General features: G+C 29.7%; 1 protein-coding gene across 2 annotated transcripts in view; it reads left to right on the top strand.

Annotated features, from left to right (window-relative positions):
• The first annotated feature begins 7,667 nt into the window (after positions 1 to 7,667).
• LOC111619194 (integrator complex subunit 2-like) overlaps positions 7,668 to 21,462 on the top strand; it is a 46,330-nt gene continuing 32,535 nt past the window's right edge. For both annotated transcript variants that reach the window (XM_023360883.1, XM_023360882.1), the window contains exons 1-3: positions 7,668 to 8,052; positions 18,708 to 18,846; positions 18,970 to 19,072. In XM_023360883.1, the coding sequence (XP_023216651.1) occupies positions 7,772 to 8,052; positions 18,708 to 18,846; positions 18,970 to 19,072 (523 nt within the window). In that variant the 5' untranslated portion in view covers positions 7,668 to 7,771. The remainder of the gene's footprint in view (positions 8,053 to 18,707; positions 18,847 to 18,969; positions 19,073 to 21,462) is intronic.

Genomic DNA, 21,462 nt, shown 5'->3' with positions numbered 1-21,462 from the left:
TTTCCTCTGTTATGTAGTCTATAACAGCGGGGAAAGTAAAAATGGACGAATAGTGAATCGGCATAACTATTTAATTAGTAATATAATGAGCTTCATTATTTGTTATTATTATTATCCTTTCAAGTGATTTAGTTTCTCGTGTTCAATTCATTTACAGCTGAGAGAACATGAACATAGATTTATCAAATACAATGAAATGATCGTAAGCATATCGACATAATTTTGTGATTAAGCGAATCTCTTGTTTATATTAATGTCACAGCTACAGGCCTACATGTTATAGAAAATATACAAATGAATGTCATACAAGATTTTAAAGATTATTTTATTACAAGAATGAATCACTTTTACAACAAATGATGTTTGTTAAATATTGATCTAGATTTTTTTTTGAAGAAATTGGTTACGTGATTGATGCTATAGTAATGTCCATTACGAGCGAGGTAGACCTTCAATGGGATCAACTAGCATTGGTAATGGATGAGGAACGATGCTTCAACGCAAACTTTCCGTGATAAATTAGAGGGTAGACTAGAATTTGAAGATTTGAATCTAGACTAGATTCAAATCTGGATCCACCACTACAGCAGGCTAATATTTTGTTATAGATCCAAAGAAAGGGCAAAAGAAGGTCTTTTGTTCTGAGAGATAAAATTTGATTTAGGTCATAACTTCTTCATTTACAGTATACACTATTTTTCTTACAGAATGAAATTTTATTTCAATTTTACTGTCTTCAAATTAAACTTTTTTAATATCATTTTTTATATAGACTTATAATAAATTTTATATATTACGTTGATGTTCACAGTGTAAAATACTGAAACAAATAATCATTTTATGTTTTTTAGTCTTTTAGCCGCCACATTATGGACCTGCTGAACTCATAACAGGCTTGATAAAAGGTCTCTTAGTATTTCGCCCTGTGAATACAAGGCGGAAAGAGACAAAGTGAAAAAAAAAAACCTATCATGAGTTTGGTCAGGTCCACAATGGAGACGAGAGACATTGCTCAAAATACCCCAGGCAACTCAATCACGAAGATTTCTGAGCTGACATGGACTCGAACTGAAATCCACCAGAACAGTAGGCTGATATTTTTACACTTCCATAATCTGACCGTTCTATCTTAGCTTGATTCTTCTTGCATAAATGAAGAAACTGATGCCACACATATAAATAAATTATTAAGCAAATTTAAATAAGAATAGATCTCGAAAACTAATTAGATTCAATTCCGGTCCCTTATTTGTTTTTTAGTCTCTTTCGTGTTTTGGACACTAAGATGGCCATTTTTATCAAGCAATTATGGGTTTCTAGCAGATCCATATGAGGCGACCGAATGGTGAGGGACGGGCCAAACTCGCCAAAAGTTCGGATTCGAATCCGGATCCCCCAGGATAGTAAGCTGCCATTTTAACCTCTCGGTCTTTTATTGTAAACAAGATGTAACTTATCGTAAATTTTGCTTATTTTTACTACACATACTTAAATTAACTGAAGAAAAAAGAAACTGTTATAAGTAAAATATTTATATTCTATAAGCTACAGCTTGAAGAATATAGATTTATGCTTAATATGATCTATATTAAAATTTTTTAACATATATAACATCAATTAATAACGATATAGAAAATTNAATGTAGTTAATAAATTATATTAAACTAAATTAATATATTTTTTTCAAATTATATTTTGATAAAATTAAATAAAAATATTAATAAATTGCGGTGTGTTGATAAATTCCATTTACTGTTAATATTGAAAAAATTGTTAGTTCAACTTCGTAGACTGAATACGTTTTCAACGTATATGAAAATAAATATGAATTTCTAGAATTTATTCGATTTTTTCTGTTATTTTATTCACCAACAGCGAGATGATGAAATATTGCCTGTTGTTTTTTCCTTCTGAGATGATTTTTCTTCTTTCTTCAATTCTATGGTATTGATCCTCGAAAGAACAAGTAACAAAAATTATTATTATTATTAAGAATATCAAGCTTTACAAAATTTTAACATTATTGTTTTGTTTTTTAAATTATTTTAAATAAATAATTAAAGAAGAAAGATAAACAAAATGTTTAAATACCGAGTTTCAAGCGATTAATTAAATGTAGCACATTAACATTAACATTATAGTGTAATGCTAATTAATAGGAATAAGTGTTTAATGCCTATCATTTAAATGATGAGAATAGCTTTAATGATCAGATATTTATCATGCAAATAAAGCATGAAAAATGAATATTTTCCTCTAAAACGATTCTGTTCAAATAAATTAATTAAAACTTTAATATTCATTTATCTCTTAACATGAATTATATTAGCTATGCTCCAAATATCGTTACTTATGCGTGAATAAAACTGTATTATCTAAACTTATTCACTTAGAAAATACACGAATTGTTTTAATTCATTATATGGCAATTAACAGCTTTGAACAACTTTAATTTCGCTTAAATATAGTATAAAATTATTTTAAAATGTTTAATTTTCCGATCTACAACTTTAAAACTTCAAATTAAACTTCGTCTATAAGGATAGAAAAACTTTAAATGTATAAGAATGGAAAATTTGAGTATAAAATGTATATACAGTAGAGCGTCGATTTTCCGAAAGTCAATCATCCGAAAGAATTCCAGTCGGCAAATTTAAATTTTCGCCAGTGCTGTGGCGCTTCAATCTTTGGCTATGTCTTGGGCTACTCAAATATTTTACGTTTTTGATACTAAATTAACATCTGAAGTATAATTTTTTTATTATTTTTATACTTTTCAATATATTTATTTTGTTTGTACAAAATAAAAAAATAATTTTTAACGATACAATAGTCTTTGTTAGGCTTAACATCGACGAAAATTCAACGCAAAGCGACACGCAACGGAAAAAATTTCGACATCGGATACGTTAAACTATTTTTTCGTACGTAAATCAGTTATCCGAAATATCAGTTATCCGGACAACCCCAGTCCCCAATTGATTCGGAAAATCGACGCTCTACTGTATTCGTATTGGTAGAATATTGAACATTGTTTGAAGCCATTCTAGGCCATTCTAATCAGAAATCGAATTTGGAGTCACATTACATTGCTTTAGCGACATCCTAGAATCGATTGGTAAATGAATAAAATATTCAGCTTTGTATCTTTATAATGTAGATCTAGGTTTAAACTTGTGATCCTAAGCTATAATGTATAAACTATTCAACTTCACACGACTTGAATTAAAGTAAAAAAAACGTGAGACACTAAACTGTATTCTCATAATTCGAGTATAGAAATTTGGCTTCGTTTTCTCAGAACTGGATTTAAATATAATTTTATAAGCTTATATTCTAAGCTCAAATTTTATATATGAATATACAGTAATTATGTTTACTGTTTTTGAGTCATGTTTATCAAGTTTTACTCTATGTTTTACAACCGTAGCGTTTCCAACTATTCTGAATTTCCAAACTCTATGGAATTTCCGTTAGATTTGAAAAATTGTTCAGAAATGTTCTGAAAAATAAACGAAGAGTTTTAGCTTGTTTGATTTTCCTCATTAGAAGTTGGCATTTCTAACTGTAATCAGAATTGTTTTCATACCCGCTAGTTTTTGAGAGGGGGTCTGTTTTATTCTTCTCTGTTAGGTTTTAAGGAGGTCTTTTCCAAGAGCACAATGGATTCGGCCAGGCGCGCAATGGGAGAGAAAGAGTGGCGAGGAACAAGTATCTGATATATCCGGAACGAACCGCCCATGAAAAGTTCCTGGGGTTGCTCGTCTGGATCTTTAGTCCCCAAAGCTGATGCCATACCGCCTTGGCCATCTGGCTGTCTCATCATCAACAACGGAAAGAATGTTCTCAAGTTTAATTGTAGGTTTTGCTAATCGCTTTTTCGAGTTGATAGTTCTCCCACACTATTCGAAATATGACTGTAGTTGGCAACTGTAGCAAGTGATTATTTTAGATCTACCATATTTGAAATTTTTCCTTGCTTAATAATAAATTTTTCTTTTAATAAACTTAATTGAAAGTTTAATAATGATTAACCAATTCAATTGGTATGGGTTAATAATAAATTTCTTAAAAATTTAATGATTAAATTCAAAATTATTTAAATAGTTTAATTTTTAATTAAGTACAGTATATTAATGATTACAAATTAAAATTGCCAAAATCCGATTTTATTGATTTATTACTGAATACAGTAGTCCAATTGAACCCAACATTAAATACCAGTAACACAAAGCAGTAACACAATATAAAATAAATAAATAACAAGCAATAAAACACCGACAAAAAGAATTAAACACGAATTAAATATAAATGTATAAGAACTGCTCGTTGCAACTGAATTTAGTTCATCGTGGCATATGACGTCATCTACAAAGGCTCGGTTATTTGTTTAAGTAAAAAATAAAAAAAGTAACGTATTATCTTTTTCAATAGCCTTATTTACTGAAGCAATAATTTAAAGATAATGATATTTAATTCGCATAATTAATCACTTTTGATCACACTCAATCATTAACAATTTTGTTTACAGAACGATAAGCCCTCTGGTGTTTGGTATATAAAAACAAAACAAAAAATTACTAAGTAATGAATGTACTTAATAAATTATATTAAACTAAATTAATATATTTTTTTCAAATTATATTTTGATAAAATTAAATAAAAATATTAATAAATTGCGGTGTGTTGATAAATTCCATTTACTGTTAATATTGAAAAAATTGTTAGTTCAACTTCGTAGACTGAATACGTTTTCAACGTATATGAAAATAAATATGAATTTCTAGAATTTATTCGATTTTTTCTGTTATTTTATTCACCAACAGCGAGATGATGAAATATTGCCTGTTGTTTTTTCCTTCTGAGATGATTTTTCTTCTTTCTTCAATTCTATGGTATTGATCCTCGAAAGAACAAGTAACAAAAATTATTATTATTATTTTACCAAATTTAATATTTATAGTTGTCGAAAAGTATTATAAAAATGAACTAAATTTATACACATTTTTTAGCAAAATTCAATTTAAATAAAAGGAATAACATAGAGTTTATCTATCGCATAAAGAAAATAGAGAAATTATCTCATAAAGGCATAGGTATGTGTTATGCAATTAGTGACTAAAAAAAACCGCTGAAACTTTTCGGAGATGTTCGCTCAAAATATGTTGGATCTTGTCCCTCACCACCCGGACGCCCCAATGTGGGCGATTCGAACGCACAATGGAGTTGCTAAAAAGACCCTATTAGTGTCCACAGCGAGGACAGTTAAAATATTCAGATGTACGGATTTGATATGGCTTTAGGCGTCACAGAACACGCTGTTATTACAGTATTACATTTTATGATAGGTAAACGATACAGTTGTTGGCTAACAGATAGTAATTGACATTCTCGAAATTAAACCTCTTTAATGAAATCTAAAAAAGCTATTCTGAAAATATTGCATGGCAATAATGATAAAAATTTCTATTGTTAGTACGTAGCAAAAAATTCCACTGGTTTTATTGTCGTTGCATGTGGCCAATAACTATACAGTTTTATATCTCCGTAAAACAAGACACATTCTGGATTAAACCAGGTGTGTCAAACTCATTTAAACAACGGGCCATTAATGCGACTGGTAAGATTCACGCGGGTCACATCACATTTACAAATTTTCTTAAAATTATAATTTGAAGTGAGAATGCAGGAATATAGATAGAGCAATTAAAACACATTATGTAGTTCTGTGAATTCAACTCAATAATATATAATTGATATAGTATTGCTTTTATTTAATGTACTGTACATATTTATAAAACTAAAATTAATTGTTTTCACCGGAAACTTTCCAGCGCTATCTTCCTCCTCCTAGTTTTCAAATATCTGGATTCATAGTTTTTAAAAGAAAAAATGTTCTTAAACAAATTAAGTAAAATTATCACTGATACAATATAATTAACTTTAATTTTAAGATAGACAATAGGAAAATTTTAATAGAGTAAAAATTATAGAATATATTTAAATTGTATTCCTGGAGTGTAAACAATACCTTATCAAAATAATTACAATTGAGAAGTAATTTGAGTTGTTCAAATCGTACATGTTGTGCAGAATTTTATACAGTAGACACTCTATAACACGGTAGATAATTCCGTATTATATGAATTCTGTATTGTACGAGTCACTTAGTTTTTACAAATACGTGTGCCGGGCTGTGAGCGGTCACGTATTTGTAAAATCTAAGTGACTCGTACAACACGGAATTCATATAACACGGAATTATCTACCGTGTTATAGGGAGGTCTACTGGTTCACTTTATCTATATATATAAAAATGAATGTATGTGTATGTGTGTGTGTCTCTGTCTGTCCTTTATGCATTACCACACCGTTTATCCGATTGCCGTGAAACTTTGGGAAGTTGTTTAATATACTCCGGCGAAGGTTTGTGGCATAGTACGATTGCCATAAAACTTTTGGAAAGATTTTTAATTCACTCCCACGAAGTACATTTATCCTACGATAGATGGCGCGCGTTTACACGAGCATTCGCGCACAGTGTGTTCAATCGATTTCAAATTGTGAAGACCATTTCCCCCCTTCAAAAAATATCTCTATATATGCATTTGTGAACTGTTATTTACGATATTTGTAATAATTTTTGTTTAATCACTTTATTTCAACTTTTTTTTGCTAATTATGTATTCGCTCGAACTTTGTTAAAACCTTAACTGTATCCCGAACAACAACCGAAGTTGTAGAAGGAAATTCGCCTATTTTACCGATCTAGGGATCCCCCTTTTCCAAATTTTAATATCGACTCAAAATAATTTAAAAAGACAAATTACAATAAAACGGTTTATTATCCAACTATCAGAAATTTCACAACATGCCAAGGAAGAGAGGAAGGAGCAATTAAATAATTAAAATTATAAAGGATTTAAAAATATATATAAAAATGGGGAATATCGCACTTCTGACAATCGCTGCGAGTGTATGGGCTAAATTTGTAGAATTCGTGCTTCTCACATGGACAACTGTATGTGGACGGCTCACGCGTCGGAAAACCTTCTGATTTATTCGTGTACGCACCAGACGGAAAAACAAAAAATATCGTGTATCCACAAACACTCCAATAAATAAATAGAATTGAAACGACACTTTGAAATGTTTTCCCGATGAAAATTAATAATAATAATAAGTTTCAATAAAAATGATAAAATGTAAATTGAATTTTATCATAACGAGTTTGCTTGAATTTCCTTTCTTCTGAGATCGCAGCAATGCGCGACAGGTAAGCTAGTTTGACTATAAAATAAAACCAAAGAAAGGATGTACGGAAAATTACATAATGACAGAATTTTATAATTTATTTAAAATGACGTAAAATTCAAAGCGTATTATCAACGCGATACGGTTAGACACAACCAATCAGACTCGTCCGTTTCTATTTTCACTCTAGAAATGTATTTCTAGAGCGAAAGAGATCTACAATCGATCAGCCATTTTAAAACATAAATTTAAACTTTTGGCTATATTTTATAATTTTTTACATCGTTTCAATTTTTGAACAATAAATATACACGCATTTTTACACAGTACTGTACTGTACATGTATTTTGATCAGTACAGCAGTATCTTTATTTTCGTATATAGTTTTCTCGAGTGTTCACAGATGGCGCTAACCGAGTACAAATTGTCTATTAGTTTAAAGACAATGGCGGTCTGTGAGGTGTGGTGTACGTTTTTATGAGCTGCGATCGTTTAAATATTTTTTAATTAATAAAATATGGCGAAATTGTTGGTATTGCCAAAAGCTTTTTCTTCCATCCAAACGGTAAATGCCGAAGAATTAGAAAATTTGTCGGAGAAGGAAATTCGACCATTGCTCCCGTGTTTAGTGCGAATGGCATTATGTTCTCCTCTGGATCAAAGCAGCGAATGGTCGTCGAAAAGAAAAATCATTTTGAGACTCTTATCGGGAATTGAATTGGTAAATCATGTGGTTGGTTTACTCTCCATTGACTTTCATGGTTTGGAGATTGATGTCAAGAAGGAACAACAGCTCAGGTAGACATTGTTTATAGACCTATTTACGAGGGCAGGCTGAAAAGTAATGCACACATGCTTGTAGAACACGAACAAAAACAAATAACAAGATCGGGCAAAAAGTACATTAAAGTACAATTCTTAAGCTTCAATATCATATATTTATTTTTCAACATAGCCTTAATGATGACTAACACATTTCTCCCAATGTGTAACAAGTTTTTTCATTCCGTCACTGAAAAATTCTTCCGGCTTTTCTCGAATCCAGGACTTGACAGCTGCCTTCACCTCATCATCCGAGGTGTAATGATTACCCTTGAGGTCTCTCTTAAGTAGAGGAAACAAATAAAAATCACAAGGTGCAAGATTGGGGGAATAAGGAGGGTGTGGAATCAGTTCAAACTTCTGGTTTCGCAGAGCCTCTCCAGTTGCGCGCGAGATGTGTGGACAAGCGTTGTCATGTTGCAAGATTATTGGTGCCAGGCTGCCTCTAACATGTCAAACTCAACATCAGAGATGTTTTAGAGTCTGTATGTACTGAGAAGAATTAAACATTGCAACAAGGTGCAACAGTAATTGTCTGTGGCAGTGATTGGACTTCCACAATTATGGCTTTTCCAGACTTGCAACCACGAAATTTTATTATCCATCAATTTACAATAGACCTATCAACAGCATCGTCACCATAAACAGCCTTTAAACGTAATTTTTTCAGCAGTTAAAAATTCGATAACATATCCGAACTCTCAATAAAGCGAACTCTGCTCTGCCCCGCAAAATGGCATCACAGGGATTATTTTGCCCGTTACCATATTTATAATTTTTATTCCTTCAAATATTAATGTCTCTATCAGTTAGAGTATATCGTTGAAGTTGCTGGAAGAGCAACATATAATATCAATATGAAACCGTTTTCTAGGAATTATCACATCCACAGATTCCAAAAATACTAGCCAATCGACAACTTTATTTTACTCAAGGGTAAAATAAAGTTGTTGATTGGCTAGTCGAATTGTTTGAAAACCGAATGGAAGCGAAAACATAAATTATGTGTATAAGAGCGGTTTGCCGAGGCCGTCATTATACTGTATCGGGCCTGGCACTAAAGTAACAGGGTGAGTCTGAAAGTTTAATTTCTGTGCCGAACTTGAAAAACGAAAAAATTTATTAAATTTATTTTGAAACAAATTATACTTTATACCTGAAATTTTTAAGTAAATAAAGAAAAACAAACAATTATATTTGTGCGTATAAAAAGCTAGCATTTTTATACCAGTAAATACATTGTTTGTACACAAAAATCTGAATTCGTGTACAAACAATATATTTACTGGTAGAAATTATATATTCTGGTATAAATAAATTAGTCTATGTGTTGCTAGTAAAAATTATGTATTTACATAATTTATAATGTACAGTAGATTATTGCAATTCATTATTACTTTAAAATCTGGCTTATAAAATTTCAGTTAATTCAAATTATATGTTATAAACAGTTCAAATTGAAACATTTTGATGTTTTAATGGAAAAAATGAATATATAACATAAATTTTACATTAATATTGCAAAATTAGTAGAAATTACATTTAGGGTTCAATTCATGTGGAAGTTAAAAGCGTTGATAATTTTCTTTTATTTATTTTATTATTATTATTTTTTCCTGTCGGTTTTCGCTTTTACACTATTTATTTTACAAAAGTAATCAATGTTCAATTACGGCTTCTAATGACAAACATAAACAAAAATTGTGGAAATACTTTTTGTTAAATTTTTAAATGTTTTGCAATTTTACTTGCATTTTTTCAAGAGGAAGAATTTAAATTTTTAAATAAAACTCTCTTGCGAGTCGTATCAAAATAAACTTATAATTCTTACATTTTAAAGAAAGATCTTCAAATTTGTTAACCACCTAATATTTCACATATGAAACAGGGTAACTACAATTTTCAATATAATCTTTTCGGCCACTTAGAACCTCTTCTATCTATTAGACCTCTCTATCTAATGGGTTTAAAATCAATAAACCTTACTATTATACTTTATAATTTCAACCTCAAAATAGTCAAATATTAAATTGTCTTCATTTAATAAACAATTCATTAGCAACTTAACCGAATTAAATGATTTATAATAATGGATAGATACACATTTTATTAAGTTTATTAATATTTTAAGCAAAGCATTATTTTATAAAACTTCAAATTATAATATGATTTATCATTTTAATTATTGATGACATACGGCAATTAAAATTTAGCATAACTTCAAATTACGTTACATTCAATAAATTTATTGTGTTTATTTTAATAGAGCAAGAATTATCACAATGAATATTTTTACATCGTTTAGAAGCATTAACTATTTTTATATACTGTACTGTACAGTAGGGTCCGTATACGCGACCAGCACGTTCTCGCTCAAGCAGAAATTCGAATAAAGTATCAAACGCCATTAATTATTAAGTATTTCTTTATAATACTACTAGCTGCAAGGACCCCCTTCNAAATTAATCCGTTCCGAAACTGAGATCGTATCATGAAAATGTCGTAAGGTGAATCATCTTTTCCCATACGATTACATGTAAAACCAAATAATTCGTCCCAACGCGAAAAACATACTCAAATTAAAGCCAAGTAATACATTAAAAAAATAACTGTAGTAAGAAAAACAAATAAAAAATGCGAACTAATGTAACGTCATATGGTGAGTTTTTGTTCGTATCGTGGAGCAAAACTATGTTCGAATTTCATGTCGTATCCTGAAAATTTCGTATGCTGGGGCGTTCGTAACCTGAGGTACCACTGTATAACAAACATCTGTAGTTTGATAACCTATTGAGATTTGGTCATTCAGATTTATGGGTTTGTCTACATGTATCTCCTTATTTGAAACGAAATATCCATACTGTAAAAATTTCACTATAATTGAATTGTATGTTGACATTTTTCTTGTTGAAAGTGATCAGCTAATCAGTGTATTGACCTTTTTCATTTCATAATACTTAGAAATGGTAAACAAGAGAGAACTAAAAATAGAGAAAAAGCAGAACAGTTCAGACAACAGTTTGAACTTACTGGATTCAAAGCAAACAGTAGGAGTCTGGATTAATTTAAGTGGCATGGAATAGTTTTCAATACGGTTTGTGGTGAAAATGCAGAGGGTACATTCATCAGGACCAATAACCTGTTCTGATATCACAACAATTGAATAAAAATACTTTGTAATCTCCAGCAATAAATTTGGTAAAACAAAAATATTTTTGATCTAAATTGATGAATCTGGTTCAGTTGTCAATCTAAACAAATAGAACGATTCTGTTTCAATACATTCAAGATTTAAAAAAGGAAATTAATATATTGGTTGAATGTGATTTAATGTCTATGAACAATAACGTAAAAATTACACTGAAATTCTTATAAAATATCAACACAATGTAAAAGTGGTAAATAAAATTAATGCATGAATATATATTTGAGAGGGAGGCTTTAAAGGTTAAATTTTATGTGGTGACTTCTGTGTAATTGATAAGAAATTTGCATTATGTGCACTATAATAATTAATGATCTGAAACCAGAATATTCAAAACACAGACAAAAACACTTGAATCAGCTTATATATGCTGGTACAGGTGTTTTGTTTGTTTTGAATTAGGGTGATATGGTATTTGCAGTGTATTGCCACTACATGCCTTGCAATGTAAATATAACTTAGGCTTACTTTATGTATTTTTTAAATTTATTTGAAACAGTTGCTTACTTTTTGCATATCTATTGCATATATATCTTTAGTTTAACAACATCATAGGTTTCAATAAATTTTTAGACTTATATTAGTTTGAAAATATACCAGCTTTCAGGATGTCTAGATTTTTGTGATGTTTCACACTCTTATAGCTTTGATCCAGAAAGAATTGAATGATGCTTTAGAATGTGTTGTCAGGATATTGATAGGAAAAAGAGAAGAGCCAGAAGAGACTGATTGGGGAGATTGTAGAAGATAATCAGGACAGTGAGTCCAAATAATTGGCTAATTAGACAATGACTTTTTTATAGATGACAAGAATAGTAAAACAAAATTCATCTGTCAAGAATGTGTAAAAATGTCTTCAAGAAACAGTCATATAATTTTTTTTTTTGATTCACTAACACAAGGTGTGTTTCTATTTCAATACTTGGCGGTATTCCATCTTTATTTAATTGATCAACTAAATAAAGATGGAATACCACCAAGTGTTGAAATAGAAACACACCTTGTGTTAGTGAATCAAAGAAATTAAGACAACATGGTTTCAGAAGATTTAAAAAGTCGTATAATTATTAAATGTGCCACGTGTGAAGTGGAACAACACTGAGATGGTGTGATCTATTTTTAATTATTTAGATGCCTTATAATTACATTTTTTCAATAAAAAGTTTTAAGATTAATTCCTTCTTTTATTTTAATAATAATAAAAAAAATAATAAACTATTGGAGGATATAAAGCAATATTATGGATTTGGTGTAATAGTTGCAAAGATCTTTCTCACAAAACTCTAAAAGACATGCTTACTGAAGGGCAAAATCCAAAGAAATTTTCAGACAATCTTTATTTGATACAATATCAAAAATTTTAATTTTTTAACTTCTGACTTTAAATCTAGTTTGGTATTATTTTGTGTTTTTTTAACGAGATATATTCTAGTATCATTCATGTATTGATTATAAGTCTTTTAGCATATTTATTAAAGAAACACTCAAATGTAAGTTAATTCAAATTGTTTTTCTCAAAACAATAAATTTTTAGAAAACTTAAATACTTTTGATCTGTGTGCATATTGTCAATACTCAACTGGAGAAGAATTTCTTAATTCTAACAATGGTCATATAATCAAAATCACTCAAGTTTTCTAAAAAGTTATTGCTCCAAAGAAAGTAGTTTGAATTGGATATATCTTTCTTTTATTATAAGATCAGTGAGTAGGACATGAATTTTAGATGTTTTTTGTCTTTTATTGCCAAATTTATCTGAAAACATAATTGAAGCGTGCAATGCCATAATGTTGTAAATGCCAAAAAACAAAGTTTTCAGGAGAGGTAGAAAACACTTTTTCTAGTGAATGATTCATTTCAATTTTACAACAAAATGGTAAAAACTCACAAGGTACAAATTCTTTAGAATATGAAAATGATGTAAATATAAACTGTAATGTTTTAAGTACCAAAGTCATCGACTTGCCCTTTGGTGCTTTAAACATCACGGCTTTACATAAATTCAACTTTAAAATACAGATACAGTGCCAATATTGCCATAATATCTTTTGTAGCAGAAAACATTGCATTTAGAATTCAATTCTTCAATAAAGTGTATATAGAGAAAAACGACATTTACTATGTTATGTTGTTGCATGCTTCAGTTATTGTTTGCATAGTAAGATAGCTGTAATTTTTAATAACTGTGTTTCTTGCCCTTATGTTGTTATTCAACATATTCTTACATAAACGAAGACCGTTGAATCACTAAAATATAAATTACATCACCAAATGATTGTCTAAATAATTGGGCTATAACTCTGCTAAATTTAATAATTAATACTAGGTAATTTGCTACGAGAGATAGACATTCGGCACCATCTTGTAATTAAATTAATAATTATAATTGTATTTTTTTTAGTAGACTTATAGCCTGATTATAAGCAGTATGCGAATTTAAAAGTTTCAAAAATTTTGCATAATTTAATTACATCCAATGAAANTCACGGCTTTACATAAATTCAACTTTAAAATACAGATACAGTGCCAATATTGCCATAATATCTTTTGTAGCAGAAAACATTGCATTTAGAATTCAATTCTTCAATAAAGTGTATATAGAGAAAAACGACATTTACTATGTTATGTTGTTGCATGCTTCAGTTATTGTTTGCATAGTAAGATAGCTGTAATTTTTAATAACTGTGTTTCTTGCCCTTATGTTGTTATTCAACATATTCTTACATAAACGAAGACCGTTGAATCACTAAAATATAAATTACATCACCAAATGATTGTCTAAATAATTGGGCTATAACTCTGCTAAATTTAATAATTAATACTAGGTAATTTGCTACGAGAGATAGACATTCGGCACCATCTTGTAATTAAATTAATAATTATAATTGTATTTTTTTTAGTAGACTTATAGCCTGATTATAAGCAGTATGCTAATTTAAAAGTTTCAAAAATTTTGCATAATTTAATTACATCCAATGAAATTTATAAATTTAAATAATATCAATTTGTACAACAAATGCTTATTTGTTCTTTAGAATTACCAGGACTTTTACAAATTACTGATATTGCTGAAGCTTTAATACGTGTGAAGAATGGACCAGGATTACTATGCCGATTGGTTGCAAATTCTCCTGATTGTTTTAGAGAAGGTACTATACACATGAAACAGTTTAATATAGTATTTGATTGCTTCTTGTTCTCTTTATTGTTCTTTGGGAGTAAGCAGAAAATTGGTACATAGAACTTATGATAAAACAGAAATAATTTTTAATACTGACTGTTGGAGTAACTAAATATTTTAAAATAACAGTGGTAAAACTGTAAAACAAAAGTTAAAACTTGCTAAAGAAAGTTTACTTTTATCAAATTGTACAGTAAGGACTGAAGAGTGTCAAATAGCCTGAAATGCATTTCTGTTGTACAAAATAAATTCTACATTTTTTATCAAAAAGTGTTCCTGTGTGATATGTTCTACATAACAATTTTGTGCTTACTCCCAAACAGTTTAATATAATTAACATCAAATTATAGACTTGAAACTTTGTGGACCACTTTGAAAAGANCTAACACATTTCTCCCAATGTGTAACAAGTTTTTTCATTCCGTCACTGAAAAATTCTTCCGGCTTTTCTCGAATCCAGGACTTGACAGCTGCCTTCACCTCATCATCCGAGGTGTAATGATTACCCTTGAGGTCTCTCTTAAGTAGAGGAAACAAATAAAAATCACAAGGCACAAGATTGGGGGAATAAGGAGGGTGTGGAATCAGTTCAAACTTCTGGTTTCGCAGAGCCTCTCCAGTTGCGCGCGAGATGTGTGGACAAGCGTTGTCATGTTGCAAGATTATTGGTGCCAGGCTGCCTCTAACATGTCAAACTCAACATCAGAGATGTTTTAGAGTCTGTATGTACTGAGAAGAATTAAACATTGCAACAAGGTGCAACAGTAATTGTCTGTGGCAGTGATTGGACTTCCACAATTATGGCTTTTCCAGACTTGCAACCACGAAATTTTATTATCCATCAATTTACAATAGACCTATCAACAGCATCGTCACCATAAACAGCCTTTAAACGTAATTTTTTCAGTAGTTAAAAATTCAATAACAGCACATCGTTTAACTTGCGTTGACATAGCACCAGAACATGTCTCCATATTTCCACTTCTCAAAATATACTGAATGAATGCAACAACCTCAAACTGTGCATGCACATAGAGGGGGAATGTTACTTCTATATGCCACCTAGCACGCTTCTGAAAATCATTTCGTTTGTGCTCTACAAGCATGTGTGCATTACTTTTCAGCCTGTCCTCGTAGATATGCATTTTTCTACATTTAACATATTTAATGTTATAATACTTTTAAAAGTTAGGAATTGTGTCTTGTAAATTCAATATGGAGCTATTTAACATATAAACAAACACCATTTGGTACAAATACAGCTTAGAATGACATAGAGGTGTAGACCATGCCTGTAGGAGTAAAATAGTCAAAGGAACTGCTAATAATCTATTGCTTTTAGCCCTTAATGATGTCTGTATTAATTATACATTATACACATTATACACCGGTGTGATAAACCCTCATGTATATACATGTATAGTTAATACAGACTTTAAATAAAACTGATAGGTGCCAACTGCCTGATTTAGAGCTGCATTTATACCTGCCAGTTCTGAATTGTTTGTCTGGAAATTAGATGACTGTCACTTGTTATCAGTAGTATTACTGGGCTCTTTAATAGATCAAGATACAGGTCTTGTATATTCACATAGTACATTGTTTTATATTTTGTAAATTCTTAACCTGTTTGCTTTTATTTTTGTATCTTGTCTTTATATATTTGTTTGCACTTTTATTGGTTCCCATTTTAGTGTAGTAGACTTAAAACCTATCTTCCTATATCAGATTGTCTACAAGCACTTTCCATGTGTTAGAATAATTTCAGTGTCCTTATTGTTTATATATCTTCCCATAGTATTGACACTTCAGGCTCCATTGCATATTGTGCTAGAGTGATAGTTGTCTTGCTCTTTGAAATGTTTATATATATGTTTGGCCAATCTTTGTATCCAGGTCTTGTTGCTAGATCCTATATATACGAGGCTATTGTTAAATCTACCATCATCATACAGTGGTTAAGAGTAGACTCCTGGTGATCTGTTAATAATGTAATTATCTATTGTGTTCATGAGGAGTCTGAATATTGTAGGGCTATGTTTGAAAGCCACTGAGTGCTTGGTATAAAGAGCTATTTGTATGTAGCAACCAATCTAGGATGGAAATCTACTACAATTTGCTTGCTGTTTGCTTCTTGAGTTGCCTGATTTCTATCGTTTGTATGGCATATGTTGTTTGGCCTGTCCATTATATAACATTTAGCCAAAGCAGGCACTAGAGTTTTGCTAAAGCTGTGTCTTATAGCTACATCTATAATGTACTTTGGCTCTTTGTTGGTGTCAGATATGTTTGAACAATCTAGACATTCCAATTTTCAACGCGAGTGTTGAGTGTTGAAGTCAACAATTTGACGTCATCAACAACGTTCCAACTCGAGTACGAAGTGCTTAGTTCCCATAATTCCATTCTCAGCAAGATGGATTCCATTCAAATGTCTTACCAATTACCCACAATTCATTGGAAGGTAGCAGTCAACATATCTGTTGAGTGCTGAGTGTGTTGAGTCAGCGCTGACAACAGCGCTACCTCAACATTGAAAAAAGGAACAAATTTTAACGAATGTTGAGATCAGTGCTGAGTCAGCGTTGAAAATTGGAATGTCCCGAAAGCATTCCAATTTTCTTTACTACTGATCTGAATAGTGCCATCTTGTATTGAGGTGGATCACATGATGCAACATGAATAAAAATGGGGATGTACAGAAGTTTGTGGAATATATAAGTATGCATCTCGTTATCCTGCAGGAATATCTGTATGTCTAAGAAGTGAGCTTTGTTGTTGCTCTCTTGATCCAATTTTATTATGAGCCCATATGGATTGTCATTAAAAATTGTTAGCATGTTATAAAGACATTGTCTATATAATATATATATATTAGGAAGAAACTCGTGCATGATTTTAGCCTTGAGCATCTTACTACAAGTTTACATAAGTCTCCGATAGTGGGCTGCCCATTGGTACTCCTTTTTTTGTAGGTAGGAATTGCCATTTAATTTAAAAAAATGACATCTAGCATAGGATGTGAGTTAGTTCTAGTATATGTTGATGGTATTCTTATGGAGATGGTATAATCCTGAAAAAGGCATCTTCTAACTCACAAAAACATAGTTCCAGTTTGACCGATGGGAATACTGAGACAAAATCAAGAACTGTAATGTATTTGCCTCCTTGTAGTTTAATTTTTTTAAATTTATCTATAAGTTATAAAGAATTCTGGATGGTAAAGTTTTACCCATTAAGATGGTCTTTTAATAGCTTGTGTACTACTTTTTCTATGCGAATTGAGGGTGATCAGGCTTTGTTGATTATCGGGCAGAGAAGATGGCCTGGTTTATGCATTTTTGTGAACACAAAGAACCTTGGGGTGTCTGGAGATTGTAAAGCAGTGTGTTTTAAGTTTAGAATTCTTGCTAGGCTTGTGTTAGTCATTATTATAATTCTTCTCTGTAGTGTTTCACATAGTCATTATCAATAAGTTAGCATTCTGTGTCTTCGATATGATCTAGCTTTGATGTGTATTTGTTTCTTTTCATTAATATGATCGATTGGTTTTTCTTTCCTTTTAAAAAGTGTTCTAAAAAGTTTGGCTTAAAACTTGTCATTGAAAGCCTGATGCTGGCCATTGAAAGAGGCTAAAAACATTTGCTTCTTATTATAATGAATTTCTGGAAACGTTTTAAAGGTTAGTGCAATATTTGTGTTCATACATCAAATATTACACAGTTGTACTGTACAATAGGTAACAAGTTGCAAATACTTGCTACAAGCTACAGCTTGTAATTTTTATGCAACTAGGTCTTGATCTTAGAAATAAAAATAATCCTTTAATAAAGAGTGTAAATTTTTAAATATGCAAAAGTGTACTTAGAAATCCTGTTTTAAAAGTGCATTAAGTAATTCAGTAAGTTACTATAGTGGCTAGTTCATCATCATAATTCATTTAATAATGACAAAATCTTTTAAATAAACTTATGCTGGCTTTTCTATAAACATTATTATTTGAATATTTAGATGAATGCAGATATTCTTAAGATACAATCATCTATATTTTAGAAAATAATTATTGTGAACTAATTAACAGATACAAGTAACACTGTATCTGTTAATTAGTACTAGATTTTTCTAAATAAAGTTTCTGTTCAAGTGTCTCACTCAATATAATTTCTGATTTATTTTTAATTATTAATTTAAAAATTATAAAATCAATTTTGTTTTAAATGTAGAGTTGATATTTTATTTTTATAGAATGAAACTTGGAGGCCATTTAGGAGAAAGTATTTTAGTATCTTCTCTACAGAATGGATTGACATTAGAATTTGAGAGAAGTGATGCTGCTAGAAAATTACGTTTGCTTCTTAGTGAATTACTAGCTATTATGTCACAGGTAATTAAAGATAATTTTAAAAAATTGCTTTAAATTGTTTTAGATTATTTTTTTTTAGTAAAGTATTGTAAACTCTTGTTATATTAAAACATTTTTAATTGCTTATTTTAATATATGTTATAGATTAAAGATGGGCGAGTTGAAGTTAATGTAAGGCAATCAGAACTTTTTGATACAGATATATATCTTGAAGAAGTATCTGATGTTCTTTGTATTGCTAAAGCAGGTAATAAATGCATATAAATAATGTATGGTAGAATTTTTTTAAAAATATTCTCTTAAAAAAAGGTATGTTCTACTACAAGATTTATGTTTTTCTCAATGGAAACATTGAGAAAATACATATGACACACATAGGTATAAAAATATATGTTGGAATAACATTCAGAGAAACATATCAGTTTTAATCATGAATACCATTAACTTCAAAGATTATTAACCTGAATTTTTTTGTTAATTCACTACTTAAAGATAGTTATTTTGATGAGTCAAAACATTTTATTTGCTTTATATATCTATCTAGTATTGTTTAAATAGTATATTTTTATTACATGTTCTTATTTAATGTAAAAGTACAATCACCTAATACATTTTAAAAAATGCAGAAATGCTATCTAATGCACGTTACTTTGAGTATAATTTGATATTTAATACAAAAAAAGATGCAAAGGTACAAATTTTCGTCATTGACTAATGATCCTGATTTTATGATTAACTTAAAAGCATATCATAAAATCTTAGTTTATTCAAAATATTTTAGTTTTACATGTATTTAGTCAATTTTTTTAAATTTAAATTAAAAAATTATAAACATATTTCATATTTCCGTGTTTTTTATATAATAACTTTATTAAGCAATCATACTATAAACTTGTAAATTTTTAACATTATTTTCAGTATTTTAGGATTTATAATGATATGTAGACTTTAGACTTTTGACTTTTCTTGAATTTTGATGAGATTTTTTAATACATTTTAAATTTGTGAAAGGATTTTTATATTTCTACCTGTTTTTTTTTATTTATTTTTTAAAATTAAATACCATATTACATTCTATCACGTAAGTTTGAATTATTATTGGTTTTATAATTAAATTAAAATTCAAAATGTTTCAATATGGATATTAATTAAAAATAAATTTTATTAATAAACTCACTGAATGAACTTTTAATTTTTGAAATTAGATTAGATGATTACAGTAAAGATAATTAATAGGTTGTTATCTTTTATTCATATCTATATTACCTTATAATTTTATTAATTATTCTTTTATAATGCATGTTTAAATGCATTCCAAGTTCTATAATTTTTTATTAAAAGATGATTGTGTAAATAGCTATGTAATTTTTCTGTATCATTTTATCTGATGTAATCTCTGAAATTTATTTAAACATGATATAGAATACATATTTAAAATACACATTGTAACATGGAATATATGGTAGTACTTTTGATAAGTCAAACTTTGTTAACTTGAAATTTAAGATCTAGAGACTTTATTCATGTTTAATTTTATGTGATTTTTATTTGTGTTTTCAAGGGAATAGATTATGACGATGATATAAAGTCAAAGATTATTATTGTATGTAATTACACCTCTGATTGCATGACATAGAATTCAAAATTTTAACAATGTTTTGTACATAATGATAAGTCTGTGAAATTGACCAATCCAGGCTACATTAACAAGTAGTTATTCTTAAATGCAAATTAACCAATCAAATCTTGGTACTTTAAAATTATTATTTCTAAATTTTGAAAATTTTAAAATACAGTGGTACAGTACCTCAGGATACAAAATTAATCCGTTCCGAAACTGAGATCGTATCATGAAAATGTTGTAAGGTGAATCATCTTTTCCCATACGATTACATGTAAAACCAAATAATTCGTCCCAACGCGAAAAACATACTCAAATTAAAGCCAAGTAATACATTAAAAAAATAACTGTAGTAAGAAAAACAAATAAAAAATGCGAACTAATGTAACGTCATATGGTGAGTTTTTGTTCGTATCGTGGAGCAAAACTATGTTCGAATTTCATGTCGTATCCTGAAAATTTCGTATGCTGGGGCGTTCGTAACCTGAGGTACCACTGTATAACAAACATCTGTAGTTTGATAACCTATTGAGATTTGGTCATTCAGATTTATGGGTTTGTCTACATGTATCTCCTTATTTGAAACGAAATATCCATACTGTAAAAATTTCACTATAATTGAATTGTATGTTGACATTTTTCTTGTTGAAAGTGATCAGCTAATCAGTGTATTGACCTTTTTCATTTCATAATACTTAGAAATGGTAAACAAGAGAGAACTAAAAATAGAGAAAAAGCAGAACAGTTCAGACAACAGTTTGAACTTACTGGATTCAAAGCAAACAGTAGGAGTCTGGATTAATTTAAGTGGCATGGAATAGTTTTCAATACGGTTTGTGGTGAAAATGCAGAGGGTACATTCATCAGGACCAATAACCTGTTCTGATATCACAACAATTGAATAAAAATACTTTGTAATCTCCAGCAATAAATTTGGTAAAACAAAAATATTTTTGATCTAAATTGATGAATCTGGTTCAGTTGTCAATCTAAACAAATAGAACGATTCTGTTTCA

The sequence above is a fragment of the Centruroides sculpturatus genome, unplaced genomic scaffold (assembly GCF_000671375.1).
Source record: "Centruroides sculpturatus isolate CEXI.00-Female unplaced genomic scaffold, Cexi_2.0 scaffold223, whole genome shotgun sequence".
Lineage (NCBI taxonomy): Eukaryota > Metazoa > Arthropoda > Arachnida > Scorpiones > Buthidae > Centruroides > Centruroides sculpturatus.
This window is presented reverse-complemented; position numbering and strand designations above follow the sequence as displayed.